The following is a 16,023-nucleotide window of genomic DNA, read 5'->3' on the forward strand; positions in this document are numbered from 1 at the left end:
TAATGCTTCGTTATTCAGGATGCTATGTTAATTTCTTTATTTATTTTCTTTTCGCGCATTACATATTTTGCTATATATGAAAAAAGGGTAATAATGTATAAAAAAGGGTAAATAATTACCCCCGCTCTCCGACTCTCAGAAGAGTATACCATTTCAGAGAGCAAAATATAACTTTGTGCTTATAATACATTCGCTCAAAAATGACCTTAAAAACGATGGCGTAGTTCTCACGGTTACAGTTTCAAATGTCAAAATCTTGAAATGGCAACACCCACTTTTTTTGATAGAAATCAAGCCCTGACAGTAAAAAACATAAAACGGAGTAGAACAGAAATTGCGATGCTGCACTTTTTTTTATGTGTTGCCATTTTTATAACCACTAACGAGAAGAGGGTGTGATAGAAAAACTTTAAAAACAGGTAGGTACTTTACGTCGCACAAGAGCTGCACAATGGGCCATTGGCGATGGTCTGGGAGACATCCCTGAGTTTCCCAGACCGTATGCAAAACCTGAAAATAAGGCAGGAGTTTGATACTTTTCATCTGGGTGGAAAAATGTCGCCAAATTGGCGATTTTTAAAAAAGTTTAATGTTTTTAAAAATATTTAAGTTACTTCTCTGTTTTAAAGCCCAGATAGTTTTTTTTAGTAATATTATATATAGAGTTTAAAATCAGCGCATTGCTCCAAGTTTACGGTATTTAAACTGTTGTTTTTTTATTTTCCTTGGCCACAGAGCTTCGAAAAACACCATTAAACTAATAGAACTGTTTTCCAGATTGTGGCGACCCCTATATTTTAAAGATGAAGAACCCATAGCCCTTAAAATGTATTTTATTTAGCAAAAGTATACATAAAGTTTTTCGCAATTAAATTTTTGTCTGTATAAATGTATAATGAACATGCATAATAAGCTGTGTATAATGAGCATATTCAAGATTAGGCCTTCGAATCATTGAGATAGACTCCTACTACGTAATAATGCGGTCTGTACATCAAAAGTTTTTCAGGGTGTTGATTCTTTTTGTGTACTATATGTCTTAAATAAAATAGGAATAATTTTATTTAATTAAGATTTTATACAGACCTAGGAGCCAGATCAGATCCTTGTTGCATAAGAGATCCTATTGTAAACCATAAGCTATTCATTAAACTAAAACTGTTCTCAAGAACTTGTTCATCCTGTCGGCAGGGATGTGGATTATCCCACTCATATGGGCTTAATCGTCCCACTAAGAATAGCGTTATGCTTACTCCAATGTGGGCTCCCATAACATAAATCCAAACTTCCATTGAGAAAGGGGATAGAAAAGAAAATAAAGTTGTCACTTTGGTTGTAGGTTTTTTGAAAAGTATACTGATGCCAGTATTCATAAAAGGCATTGTGAAATCTACCGCTTCTTCTCGGGAAGATGTGATTGTGAGATCTACAATTGCAATATCAGCATCCTGAAAAATAAAGATTAATTTCAAATTTATGGAAATAAAAAAAATTCTGTCGTTGATTCACTTGCTTGTCGCAATTAATTTTGTCACCAAATGTGGCACTTTTGTAGTTTTTTACATGTTAATGCAATTACTACTTTCCATAATACTCATGTCTAAGCACAGATGTCATAATTATAATTTATGACATGCAAATAGTTCTAACAAGTTTTGGCAAGCTTAGTCACTTATTTTTCGTAATTGATTTCGGCATCAAATTTGGCCCTTTTATAGTTTTGTACATGTTTGTGTAATTATTACTTTGTACAATACGCATATCTATGTATGGATGTTGGAAGTATAAAGTAAAATGAATGTAGCTCAAATAGTTCCAATATGTTTTGTAAGCTTAGTCACTTATTTTTCGCAATTAATTTTTTCATCAAATTTGACAATTTTATAGATTTTTACATGCTAATGCAATTATTACTATTCATAATAAGCATATCATTATTTTAATTCATGCTTCTAATAGTGTAAAATGCTTGAAGTTCTAATAAGTTTTCATAAGCTTTTAAATGAAGTTTTCTCAAAACAGTGTTTTGCCAATTAGCTTCAAAAATGAGCCAATTTATACTAAAATTTAACATGTCGTTTTACTTACCGTATACCTCGGTGTATAAGTCGACTTCCTATTTTTGATTACGAGATGGCAAATTTCTGGCATGTCGGATGTATAAGTCGACCGCTGTCGGTAAGTCGATTATTATTCCTATAGAAGTCATGTGCCAAATGATACCAAGCGAGTTGCGAAATGTAGATTCAAATGTTATTGCATAATATTATAAAAAATGCGAAATTTTGAAAACTGAGGGGCTGAGGTAAATTTTTTGAAGGATTCTGCAAATGAAGAGGAAGTATAACCCATTGTTAAGTGGGATCCGTGTGACAACCCAGGTAACGTTAAAGAATCCAACACAGATGATATTCTGGGATCTTTAAATTTGTAACTTTATGGTATGTTTTAAAAGATTTCATTGTGTTGAATTTTTTTAAATATTATTAAAACAATTTATCTTAACTTATTTTATTTTTCTAAAGAAAGCTTTGCATGTAACAAAAATATGATAAGAGAAAACACAGAGCAAGATTAAAAGCAAATAACATATTTAAAATAGTTTTTGAAAGGGGTAATCTGTATAGGTATTTGATACAGAGTTATTCATACCTCATTGTTTGTAATATATCGATATTTCATCGATATCCGATCTTAAGTCGATACTCTGTTTTTCGTGAAATTTTGGGGGTTTGAAACATTGATTTATACACCGCTATTTTGCTATAACTTCATAAATATTCAGTGGAATTAACAGAATTTAAGGAAAAATTTAAAATTAATTACAAAATTGTTGATTTAAAATTAAAAAAAAAATCGTTAAAACCTGCGCAAGATATGAGCATTTAAGCTAGTTTTTTTATACTGCGCATGCGCAGAGAATATTTAAAATGTTTTTTCATAATTATGAGGGAATCGTATTTGATAACTAATGATGAAAGCTTCATTTGAATGTCTTAAAAATTTAAAAGGTTTCAAGCAACTTTCTCAGTTGTATTAGCACAATTTTTTTTTTTTTAAAAGGAGCTCAAAACGATAAGAGGTTATCCAAAAGTTTCATCTTTTGCTATCTCTCCAAAGGGATAATGGTTTTTTATTAACTTGTAACAGAGTATAGTTAGCAAATTTTTATTATTCTGAGAAATATCATTACTCATAGCAGTGAAAAGAAAATTATGAAATAGAATAGACGGACAATATATTTTTTTTTCAGAATTGAAACGGGGTCCACCACGTAAACAACTCTAAATTTTGTCATATTCTTTTGGGTTTTACTCTAATGATATTTCTCGTAATTTAAAAAATTCCGGTTACTAACACAAATAAAGAAGGTCAGTTATTAAAATTTTTTTTCTAAAGGAAATTTGAATCGAAAATTAAGTGAGTTAAAAATGATTCCTGCTTTACAGTACTAAAGTTGATTGTTTTTTAGATTTAATTTAAGGATTTTTGATAGCAAGTTATTATACAATTATAACTTTTTTTTCTCTTGCTAATAAAATTAAAAATGCATTATGAAATGCACAAAAGTTCTGTTATCATAAAATATTATTCTTTTTCTTATTTTTTTGCATCATTCTTTAAGTATAGTAAAACTCATGCTAAAATTTAATTTGATTTTTAATACTGGGAGGCAATTAAGTTCCCACCATAAAATTTTCAATATTCATATCATTGCTTTTTCAATTAAGACTACCAACTAATTAATAACGAATGTATATACATTAAATGTATATACAGTACAACTTCTTCCCAACGTTCAACAAGATTTTCAAGATTTCGTTTATCGAACTCACCTGGGCTAGCCAGAATGAATCGCGTATTTGAAATCAAAACTTCGCTGTGTAAACTTGGCATACCAATCACTGGCATTTCTTTTAGCTCTGTCTTTCACTTCATTCACAGCACAAATTTCACGAGCAGCTTTGCTGCCTTTAATTATTTATTAAAAGCAAAAAGAAGAAGGTGTCAAAAATGCAAACTTTTCTCAACTTGATACCCCATTATAATGATTTTTAGCAAAAATTAACTCGAACAAGAAACAAAAGATAGAATTGGATTTTTTCAAAACATGATTTTTCTTTTGAATGATCTAATATGCCAAAAAACACTTAGTGACCCCAGGACTGCTAAAAAGGGAAAAAATAAAATGAAATAAAATATAATAAAGAAATAAAAAAAAACGGCAGGAACTTAGTTGCCAACCCAATTAAGACATTTTCCTCTGTTTTATAAATTGAAAAATACACGCTAAAATGCATAACATACCTCTTAATATAAAATATTTCGGGAATTATTAATAGTGTTTTGTTTTGTCTCATTCTATAACTATGGTAAAAACTCATACCAAATTTTAATTTGATTTTTGGTATTTCTTTGATGATATTTCTAACCAATCAATTGAGAGAAATAAACTTACTCCTCTAATAAGTTCACCAATCATGCCATTCCACTCTCCATTCTCATTTTTGATGCCATATTTTCTGTCTGCCACTTCTTTAATAATATATTTAAAACCTAAATGTTTGGCTAAATGATCAATGAGATCAATGCAAAAACCTTCATATCGTGCGTTGCCTGTAAGTTTTTCAGCTGAGTCTTTTAGCATAGCATAAGGGGAGTTCTAGAAAGAAAGATAGAACATAAGAAATAAAGAACATAAGAAACTGATTTATTCAACTTTTTCAAATGTCAGATTGTGAATAGCTGCGCTTTACTGAAGAAATATGATATACAGCATTGTAGGAATCATTCCATGCATTAGTCTACTAAACAAGTTCTAAGTCTTCGTGTGGCTTATTGAAATAAGAAGGTCCATATGCCATGAAAGTAATTGAAAATAAGAGTTTGGTCGAGTGTAAGGAACCTTTTTCAGTATTAAGAAGGAGAGTTTTGGTTTGCAAATAGAAATCGATTACAATATGAAAGATGGATGCTTAGAGGGGAGATGGAGGCTTTTAGCGGATTTATGGAGTAGGGGAGATTGGGGTCAATTGTAACATTTTTTACTTAACTATTTTTAACTAACAAAAAATCCAATATATTATTAGTATTAATTGACAGACGAGTAAAGTAGACTATCCTCTACTAGAAAAAAAATCTTATTTTAAATGTTATTATATTAGTTATTAACAATTTTTGACCGTCGTGCACTTGTTACAATCGTCCCCACTTACGGGGTCAATTGTAACAGTTCATAAATTCAACTAAAACATAGTTAATTATACATATTATCATAGTTGTGATATATTTTTTTATTGATCAAAATAGTAGTGATATTTTAGGAGTAAAAATAATAATGAGCAGAGACCAAAAGACCTAAACTTTTAACTTTAAGGGGTTAAAAATTTTAATTTAGCTGTGAAAGGTGACAAATAAAATAATGCACATGCAACATAAAATAAATGATATAGGAAACTATTGGTGGTTCTTGAAGAGTTAAGTAATGGTTTGTGAACATAAGATTATTTATATTCAGCTGTTACAATCGTCCCTTTACTTATTGTTACAATCGTCCTCAAGACGCCATTTCAGCTTCATTTGTTAAAAACAATGCTAGTTAATTAACAAAACTTTTTTTTATAGAAATGCTAATTAAGGTGTCTACTTACATGTTCGATTAATAATTTTTATTTGTTTAAACAAAATTACTTTGTTACAATATAATATTCTAATACCAAAAAAAGTACTTGCGTGGCGTGAAAATATCTTTTGTGATGTAACTCTTTCAAAAGTACATAAAAATGGTTGTTAGCAGGGCTGTACATGTAGATTTATTTAATACACCATGCGCGCCACCTAGGAACCAATTCTAGAACCCGACACTCGAAATTTTTGCTCTGTTACAATCCTACCCTGTTACAATTGACCCCACTCTCCCCTACGCCTTATTTTTTTTTCGTGGGGGATTTTAATGGGATATTATATTGTGCTATGTAGTTATTAGAAAGCTGCGGGGCTTAGGGGATAGAGAGCTCATTTCCCTATACCCAGATTCGAATCCCAACGTTCGCTGATCGTAACGAATTCTGCTCTCGGCTTACACCGACCACAGTGCTGACGTAAAATATCCCCAGTGGTCGACAGATTATGGGTTAGAGTCCCCTTTCAGTCAGGCTAACCGTGTTTTTTGTTGTTGTTTTCCTTTCAGTGTAGTGTAAATACGGGTTAGTCCCATCAAAAATTCCTCCACGAAGGCTAGTTTCTCCAAGTGCTTGACCCAGGAGTTCTCTTGTCTTCTGGATTGTATTCAAAATTACTAGGCTACGGATTGCCAGTCGTAAGTCGGAGTTGATAGTCGTAAACTCAGAATGAGGTAGGCTGTTCAGGCCTGGTAATAAAACAGGGAATGGATTTATATCAAGAAAGATGCATAATACACTGTTCACCGCACATTTAAAAGAGCGAGCGGGAAATACGAGTCATACGGGAAGTGAAATTCCTTACCCTTGCATTGACATGCGCACGTCATCTCTGCGCATGTGTATGCTAATATATAACCGTTTGCCTCCTGTAAGTCTCTTGCTTCTCACCCGCTCCCTCTGTGTGCGAGTGGGTCTTACTCACTTTATTGATGAAATTGATATTTAAAGTTCAATTTTTCCGAACGTCTTGTTATTTCTTTTTTGGTTTCAGTTTGAACTTGAACAAATCTAAACTAGGTTGATTTTTCAAAATTTCTGGAACTAGAGTAGTTTTGGAATTGTTTTGTTTTAAATAAAGCCCGAGCGTTTAGAAAGGGTGTAAAAATGATTGGAATTCCATCTAGTATAGGAAGAAGTTCACCTCGCTATTGTAGCGACGTATAATTTAGTCTTTCGTAGAAGAAGAAGTACTGTTTCAAAAGTAGAGATACAGGTTTTGCTTTTAGATAACAGGCTTAGAATAGAGGAAACATTCTATTTGACTAGCACAGATAATTTGAAGGTCGTGAAGGAGTCGAGTATTTGAGCTACGATCAACAAACAAGTACTAGTGTGTCCAAAAAAAATAAAAACTGCTCCAAAAACACATGCGGAAAATTCGTAGCTCAAGTTTTTAATTTTTATATAAAAATTCAACAGTACATTGTGCTAAGAAAAATATGTTTTCGAGAAAATTTCTATACTGACCTTGCATTTTAAAAATTTCTAAACTATTTACTTTTTGTCAGAACTCGATTTTACCCTTTGTTCTATCAGAGGCATGATATTTTTCTACTGAATCAATAAGAATTTAGAATCGTTTTTAGTCTCTTCTCAATAATTTTAGTTTAAAATAAACCCTCCTAGATTAACACCCTGTGTAAAAAATGTTAAAAATAATATTTTTTTTATCTCATTGGAGTATAATAATACAAGGCGGGTTGTTAAAAAATTATAAGATGCAGCAAAAAATTATAACTTTCTAGTTTCTAAGTAAAAGCTCCGTTTTATTCATCATTTTGAAATTCAATGATCGAATAAAAAGTGCCATTTATTTTTGATTAGTTTAGGGATAGTTTATTTTACCACTTCAGAAAGATCAACGTGAGTTGTGGAGTTCTCTTATAATAGTTTTGAGAAAAACGCGTTTAAAGTTTCAAAAACAGCTTTTAATATATAATTAATATTTCCAGTACTTACACCTAATCTGTTATACAAGCACCATATAATAAACCCTTCTCTTCCTCTTGAAATTGATTTTCAGCCAAACTTTGTATTCTCTGGGTAGTTCTGGCTTCTTTCGGTGAATTTGATGACCAACTATTTGCAGCTTCAATGAGTTGATTGTCCACTGAGCCAGAAAATATTTTAGCAATATTTCCAACAGGGATTCCTAAAATGTTTATGATCTTCAAAAGTGATGTAAATCCCTCATTGAAGATACACATTGCCATTTACGCTGCTACCCATACAGTTTTTATATTCATATCCATGTACATATAGGCATATGGACAAAATTTATTATATCCAAACACTAAATTTATAATAACCCTCGCAATAATTTTATAATTTTATCTTGGGGCCCAGTATGGCTTAATTAAGATTCTATAAATACGTACATTGAGAGACCAAACTTGGGATGGCCAGGTTTTGTTTCAACGGATCTAGATAAGCTTGGGCACACAAATATATTTGATCATACCTTGGTTGAACAGTAAAGCTGAACTGGGAAATTAATGTAGATCAAAGGAGCCAAGTATGGAATGTCTAGGGTTTGGTCTAAATGATCTAGATAGGTTGTTCCCAGGCAATTAGGGATTTAAAATATAAACTGAATTGTACAAATTTGTATATTCTATAAATGTGGGCTGATTAACGGGCGTGAAATATTGGTCATAAATAAGACCATAAATGAGAGTCAGTCAGTTTTAAATAGGGCCCATTTAGGCTATATAAATGTAAATACTATGAATAACATTCATGAGCAACATTCCAGAGACGTAGTCTAGCTTTAATGGAGTAAGAAAATTTCACCAAAAAGAATTACAAAAGGAGCTATGCCATCTTTTGGATTCGAGAAGAATTCATAATAAATCTTGAAATGGCAGATATTCGAAAAGGATTCTCCCAGAGATGAACAAGGATTTATTAAATGCAACAATTCAGAAAAAAATTCTGATAATTAAAATATGTTTTATTACGTCGTTCTAAATGTATGTCGGAACAGAAAAATGCAATTTTGAAACTGATTAAAAAAATCTCTTTAAACATTTCTCGTACGTTCATTCATTCAATTGTTCATATGTTCCAACATTCCTCGTATGTCGAACACGTATGTTCTAGAAAAATATTAGAAAACTCCCGGCTGTAGCCAATAACTTAACCATTTTATGAATGCGTCATTTTTTTCACCTCCGTGGTTAGACTTCATGAGATTTGATAGGCGATTCGGCAAACCCCATCTCAAAGCTTGTACATCACACTTGCGGAAGGGCTTTTGCCAAGATACACTTAATGCACACCTAATACATGCCACAAGTTTAGTCAACGTCCAGGATTGAACCACGACCCTCAGTTTTCAATCAGTGATGTGAATAGCGCATCGCGCGCTCTGAGACGATAAAAAAGGTAATTTGGGAATAGACAGTTTTTTGTATGATGCTTAGTAATATACAAACCCAGCAATTAACAATGCTGAAAATTTTTATTAATTTAATTTTCTATAATTCACGTATATTTTACGAATAATTAGAAAGCAGTTCATGAAGAGATTAATTGATAGTAGCACTTTTCGAGATGTAATTTTCAGAGAACATACTTATTACTGAATACTTAGCCTAGAAATGCCTATAAGTACTCAAAATCTAAATTACTGACTTTTAAACTTAAATACGTTTTTCTCAAAACCAAGTTTCTCAATCAATGTGATATTTTTAATAAATCTAACTGCAGATATGATTTAAACAGATTTTAAAGGGTGTTATCTTTTCTTTTTGGTAAAGTGAAAATTTTAAAAGCATTTTAATTTTATGCATTTGTTATTAATTAAAAATAAATTTTTGTCTCGAAAAAATATCGTTACATTATCGAAGAATGATTGTAATTCCAGTTTCTACTTAAACTTTCAGTACATATAAGTGGTTTTGATATAACATGAGTTAAATTGGACATAAAAATAAAGGTGTTTCTATTTAGTTTTATTTTTTATGCACCCTAGTCACATTTAGAAATTGGATTACAAATAGCGGCACGAATTCAAACATGTTTGGAGCTGTAGGGATATCGTTGACTTTACAATACTTTGACGACTAAATATTTTTGTACTGTTTAAATATTATTAAAAGCAAGTTTAAAAGTTTTTAGCTACCACAAAATTAATTTGAATTGTTCAAAAAAAATGTTTTAGCGTTTTAAACCTGGATGTAATTTCAAGATATTTTAAGAGCAGATCTCAGTGTTTTTTTATTTTATAATTCAATTATGTAAGATTCAGTTATGTCATCTAACTGCTGACTTAGAAATATGCACTTTTCAAAAGGTGGAACAGAAATCTAAACTTTAAGCTCTAAATCTTAGGTTTCGCATAAAAAGTTTATAATTCTATCTAGTGACAGCAATTAATACAAATCATTGCGAAAAAGGATTATATAAAATATTTTTTGAAATAAAAAAAACTAATTTGGGACATTTACGGTGTTAACTGAGTCAATGAAAAACAACTTGTCTTAAAAAAATAGTATCTAGATACTAACAAATCAGAAATAAGAGCATATTTAAATAGCATGGTTACTCGATAATATCGTTAACAAATGCCGGAAATAGATAAGTTTAAGGTGACCAAACGTACTCAAATCTTGGGAACAGTCCTCGAATTTCAACAGTTGTCATCAAAAACTTTCAAACGCCTTGAGAAAAAAAAAAAAAAAAGAAAACGGCCTTTGATGCCACAATAGGCATTACATGTTTCTTAGCTTCTAAAATTTCTTAAATTTTTTAAAAATCTTTCTAAATCGAATTTTAATTAAATTTATTCAATTATTTAATTCTTATTACATTTTATAAAAACCTGATATAAATACACCTCACTTCCTTAGTATGGATAAAAGTTCAAGCACTGATAAGCTCTTAGTAGGGACGACGTAGCATGGCTCCTTATGTAGTATGGTTTGGAATTAACAAATGCTTCTTTAAACTTTGGGTATTTATTTCTTCACAACTGAATTAATCTGAAGCAAGTTTCATATAAATTTCTCATTGCAAATAATTATGAAAAAAAATCACAAAGTGTCCTCCATTATGTTAACCATATATATGCTCTTAATGTCACAGGGTTTGGACTAAAAATTGCTTCCTAAGTTTAAACTTGTTTCAGATTTCAAAGTGAGCGTCTCTTTTTTTCAAAAATACCAATATGTTTCAAGAAATGAACTCTCAAAATTTTTAAGATGGATCTGTTTACTCACGGTAGGAGCATATTTATCGATAACATAATGGAGGGCACTTTGCGAATTTTTTATAATCTTTTGCAATAAAAAATTCATTTAAAACTTGCTTCTGACAAAAAAAAATAAGTGTCAATTTTTTTAAAATTACCCATAGTTACGAAGAAATAAATACACAAAATTTTTAAGGAGCATTTGTTTAGTCCAAACCATGCTACATAAAGAGCCATGCTACTTCATCCCTACTAAGAGCTATCATTGGGGTTGAACTCTCATCAATACTAAGGAATTTGGGTGCAGCGCTCATCCTGAAGACGAGAGGTCATCGATCCGCAGGGGAGTGAAGCGCTCATCCCATAGCACTAAAGTAAGATAGGTTATCAACCCTAAAAGTGGGGTATAGCTCTTTTTTTTCTTCTTACTAGTGTATATTACCTAAGTACATAGTGCATTTAGCGTAAATATCAAAAGAATTTAGTAAATGCTGCTTACTCTCTTTAAGATATATCCGAATTTTAAATTGAAAAAAAAAATGGGCCATTTAGTTTAATTATTCATAAAAAAGTATAAATTATAATATGCTTACCACATAGGTTGTTACAATGAGCGTTTTGTTTTGCAGTAAAAGGGTGTCGTATCCATTGGACATATTTTTAGTAATATTTATACCTTTGCCAGGCGCCCACACTCCAATCTGAAATTTAGAAAAACAGTATTTTATTAGTTGAGCGCAAACGGAGTTTCAAGTGAAAATATAAAACTGCATATTTTTTTTCAAAAGACAAACAGTTTTTCAATAAAAAGCCTTTTCAACGAAATTTAAAAAAAATAGTGGTACGTCTTAAAGAAAATTTTATTTTATTTTCAAATCAATAAACTCTAATATGGAATTTTTCAAACTGTCTTCATTTTCACAATATTTAATTCGTAAAAACTGTTCAAAAAATATTTTTTGTATGCTTTTTTGTATGCTTTATGTTCATTTCAGTCACAGTAGCATGCTAAAGAATAATGAGTAATTTTTACTTTCGAATATACGTAAAATATTTTTACAATCATTACAAACAACGAAAGTAAAAGTACGAACTTTGGCTTGCACTTTATCGCTTTTAAATTTCAGTTTTTTTACTTATATTTTCATTAGCTTTTTAAGATGAAAGTCGAAATATTTGTACCGAAAATATCGTAAGAAATTTAATTTTAATTTTCACGTTTCATTTTCATAATTTTTTTTCGAGACTAATAAGTTGTTTTCACTTCTGACCATACGTAAAATGCTTCTACATTCGTTACAAGCAACGAAAATAAAAATACGAACTTTAACTTTTATGCCGTTAATTTTGAATTTTAGTTACTTTCTTCCTTATACTTTTGTTTGTTTTGTAAGGTAAAAAGTAGAGGTACTTCCAACAAAAATATCTTAAGAAATCGTTTCTTTTTCATAAATTTCTTTTTTAGAGAATAATAAGAGGTTTTCTCTCTCACTTTTGATCACACGTAAAATTCTTTTTTATTCGTTACAAGCAACGAAAGTAAGAGAACGCACTTTTACTCGCATTTCGTCACTTATGAATTTTAGTGTTTATACTTACACTTCGTCATTTTTTTAAAGTAAAAGTAGAAGTATTTGTAACGAAAATATCGTAAAAAATTGTTTCATTTTCCTAAATTTCTTTTTTAGAGAATAAAAAGAGTTTTTCACTTTCGAACACTCGTAAAATGCTTTTACATTTATTACAAACAACGAAAGTGAAAATACGATCTTCGTCGCTTTTTAACTTCAGTTTTTTTTTACAAAATAACCAATAAATTTCTTAACATTTTTGCTTTGCCATTGAATGAAGTTAGAACAGGTACGCAAATTATTTTTCACGTTGTGTAAAATTCCTTCGGTCAAAAGCAGGAATATCAGTCGTCATAAAAGCAAATCTACCGGGCATTTTTATCCATCTTAACTCATAAAGTGGCAAAGACAAACGGAAAGAGCTCGTTCGATGTTGTTTGCTTGACGACTTCAAAGTGGGTTTATCAGCAGCTGCATCAAATCGCAGAATACGTCAAGCGTTTGTTGTTGTAGTTCATTTACGTCGCACTAGAGCTGCACAATGGGCTATTGGTGACGGTCTGGGAAACATCCCTGAGGATGATCCGAAGACATGCCATCACAATTTTGATCCTCTGCAGAGGGGATGGCACCCCCGCTTCGGTAGCCCAACGACCTGCACGCGAAGTCGAGCACTTTACGGTTGAACAGTTTAACGAGGACCAATACCGCACAGACTGATCCAAGTGGTCACCCACCCGCACACTGACCGTAGCCAGTGATGTTTGACTTAGTCAAGCGTTTGGGGATAGTGCTGTGAATGAACGTATTGCAAGGCAATGGTCTCAAACATTCAGATCGGGAGATTTGTCACTCGGTGATGAACCTCACAGTGGGTGACAACAGCCCTTGGATAGCGAAGTTCTACTGGTGGCCATTTAAAAGGACAGTAGCCTAACGCGAGATGAATTTTTAACACAGTTTAACATTTCTGATGAAAGAGTTAAACTTCATTTGCAGAGCTTAGGTAAGACTTAGGTAGCAATTGGGTTCGGCAAACGTTGGTTCACGAGAGGCAACGAATGACAACCTGTATATCATAGTTTTCCAGCCATCGTATTGCAACCATATTCAGTCGAGTACTTACCAGTGACGAACAGAGGATCCTATCTAAACATTGGTTTTCACTTCAGGATATTTTCTCTCACCACCCAAGATCACTTATGTTGCCATGCAATTGAAAAATCAACGTAAGAGACAAAAAATCCAAAAAATGAAATCTTTTTGGCATTTTTGTATGGTAAACTACATATTAAAATTTTTTTTTCAAAAATATTTTTGTTTCATCAGTTTTTTTAAAATTCTATTTTAGCGTTTATTACATTGGCTATAGAAAACAAATAGCCGTCCTGCTACTTTTCTCGGAATCAATCGAGAATCATTTAAGCTGTTTTGTTGTTGTTGTTGTTAATTTACGTCGCACTGATGCTATTGCACAATGGGCTATTGGCGACGATCTGGGAAACATCCCGGAGGATAATCCGAAGACATGACATCACAATTTTGATCCTCTGCAGAGGGGATGGCACCTCCGCTTCGGTAGCCCAACGACCTGCACGCGAAGTCGAGCACTTTACGGTAGCACAGCTTAACGAGGACCAATACCGCACATCCTCGGTCCCTACGCAGACTGATCCATGTGGTCACCCACCCGCACACTGACCGTAGTCAGTGATGCTTGACTTCGGTGATCTGCTGGGAACCGTGTCTTAACGATCAATCCACTACGTGACTTACGTTGTTTTAAAGATTGCACAGCAGTATGCAACGACGCAAGATTACGCTTTGTGTCTGGTGTACTAGTTGTCAAGGGATTCACAATGAGCTGCTATCAATGGGTCAAACGGTCACTGCAGCCTGTACTTGCAGCATTTGGAACGTGAGCAACAGGACAGCACTAGTGATTCGGAACAATGTACTCTTCTTGCATGACAACGGCAGACCGCATGTCGAGAGGGTGGTCAGGGATACTCTACAGTGACCTCGTTGGGAGAGACAGCGACTTGGTTGATCCTCCTTACTCACTAGACCTTGCACCATTAAAATTATCTCCAGTGAGACCCGATTTTTGAATAATGGCAGAGATTTTTATTTAGAAAAAGGAGTACTCCTCAATGTCATAAAATACTTATTTTTAAATAAAATCCAGTCAATTAAACTTTTGAATATTTTAGGTGTATCATAGTTTATTTTCTGCATCTTTTTCATGAAGATCTTCATGAAACGCATAAATCCATATGAAACGAAATTCATACATGCCAAAACCCACCTGAAAGGCTTTTTGAATCGAATTTTGTACCTTTCTTACAATCTTTTATTGTGCTTAAAAACCCCAAACAAAAAGGGTTAATGCAATATTACTGATAACCGCTCTGCTAAATTATACAAACTGAATATTTTTAAAAAAAATATTGTTGATTAAATTGGGTCAAATGTTATTCAATTTATTGGATGTTAGGTTTCTGGAGGATATGGAAGGGATTTGTAATACTGTAAGATTCAGTAAAAACAAACTATGTTTAACCCCTTAACGATTGGTTAATTTTCAAGAAAGCGTTCATAAAAGTGCATTTTTTCACATATCACAAATTCACGCATTTGATTAGAGCTGACATCTAGTTTTAAATAAATTAACTATCTACAATTATCTTAAAAATATCCTAGTACTGCCATCTGGTGTGTAAAATGAGAAATAAAATGTTTTCCGGGCAAAAGAAATGAATTGGTTTTATTCTTATTGGCGCGTTACTACTGAACACTCCAGCCCGGGAATATCACGGGAGCGAGAAATAGAGGGCGAAACCTCACCCCGTCATTTTCACGGGAGCGAGAAGGAAAGGATTAAATTAATCTTTATTTTAATGCTCTTGGATCATCCTGGACTGTGTAGAGATCAGGGAACTGGCCTTGTATCAGAAAGATTCTGGGTTCGAATAACGGGCAAGGCATGGGTGCTCTTTCCTTCTCTATATTATCTGTCCTTACTGTAGGAGCAACGTTGACCCTTCTAATATGGTTTCCTTGAAGATTGGCCAACAAATCTGTCCTTCGGATGCCTGTATGGCGAAATTTCATTCCCCAGGTGGGCATTTGGAAATTTTTTTTTCTTGGATCAGACGTTAAACAACGTGTTTCGAAAAGGAATTGCAAAATATATCCTCTATTTAAGAACATTGTTAATTGGTATTACGGCTGAAAATACTAACGCATTGGCATGAGGTTCGGATGGCACAGTGCTATCGCTTTCTATCTCAGGTTTGAAGCCTAGCAATGACTGATAATGTTGAGATAAATTCGAGCTAGCCATGAGAAGTTTTCGCGAGTTTCCTCTAAATGAAACACAGGGTTAAATTTTTATCTTTTTTCTTCTAATTTCCATGTAAATCTGACCTTCCATCCTCCCCCCACACATGTTTCTTATCCCCCTTGTTCAAGCTTTTTCCAATTTTTATAAATCAACTTGTTTCTCATTGTTTTAACTTGTTTTTGAGATTTTCTTCCGCACCTCTGTGCTTCCCTCTTTTTAAAATTCTGT

General features: G+C 32.6%; 1 protein-coding gene across 2 annotated transcripts in view; it reads right to left on the reverse strand.

Moving 5' to 3' along the window:
- Positions 1-16,023, reverse strand: part of LOC107442095 (glutamate receptor ionotropic, kainate 2-like) — a 128,075-nt gene that overhangs the window by 11,213 nt on the left and 100,839 nt on the right. For both annotated transcript variants that reach the window (XM_043056707.3, XM_071188082.2), the window contains 3 exons: positions 11,472-11,579; positions 4,460-4,663; positions 1,087-1,448 (listed from right to left, as the gene is read on the reverse strand). In XM_043056707.3, the coding sequence (XP_042912641.1) occupies positions 1,087-1,448; positions 4,460-4,663; positions 11,472-11,579 (674 nt within the window). The remainder of the gene's footprint in view (positions 1-1,086; positions 1,449-4,459; positions 4,664-11,471; positions 11,580-16,023) is intronic.

This window comes from Parasteatoda tepidariorum, chromosome 12, assembly GCF_982258835.1.
Source record: "Parasteatoda tepidariorum strain Cologne lab strain chromosome 12, Ptep-v5.0, whole genome shotgun sequence".
NCBI classification, from domain to species: Eukaryota; Metazoa; Arthropoda; class Arachnida; order Araneae; family Theridiidae; genus Parasteatoda; species Parasteatoda tepidariorum.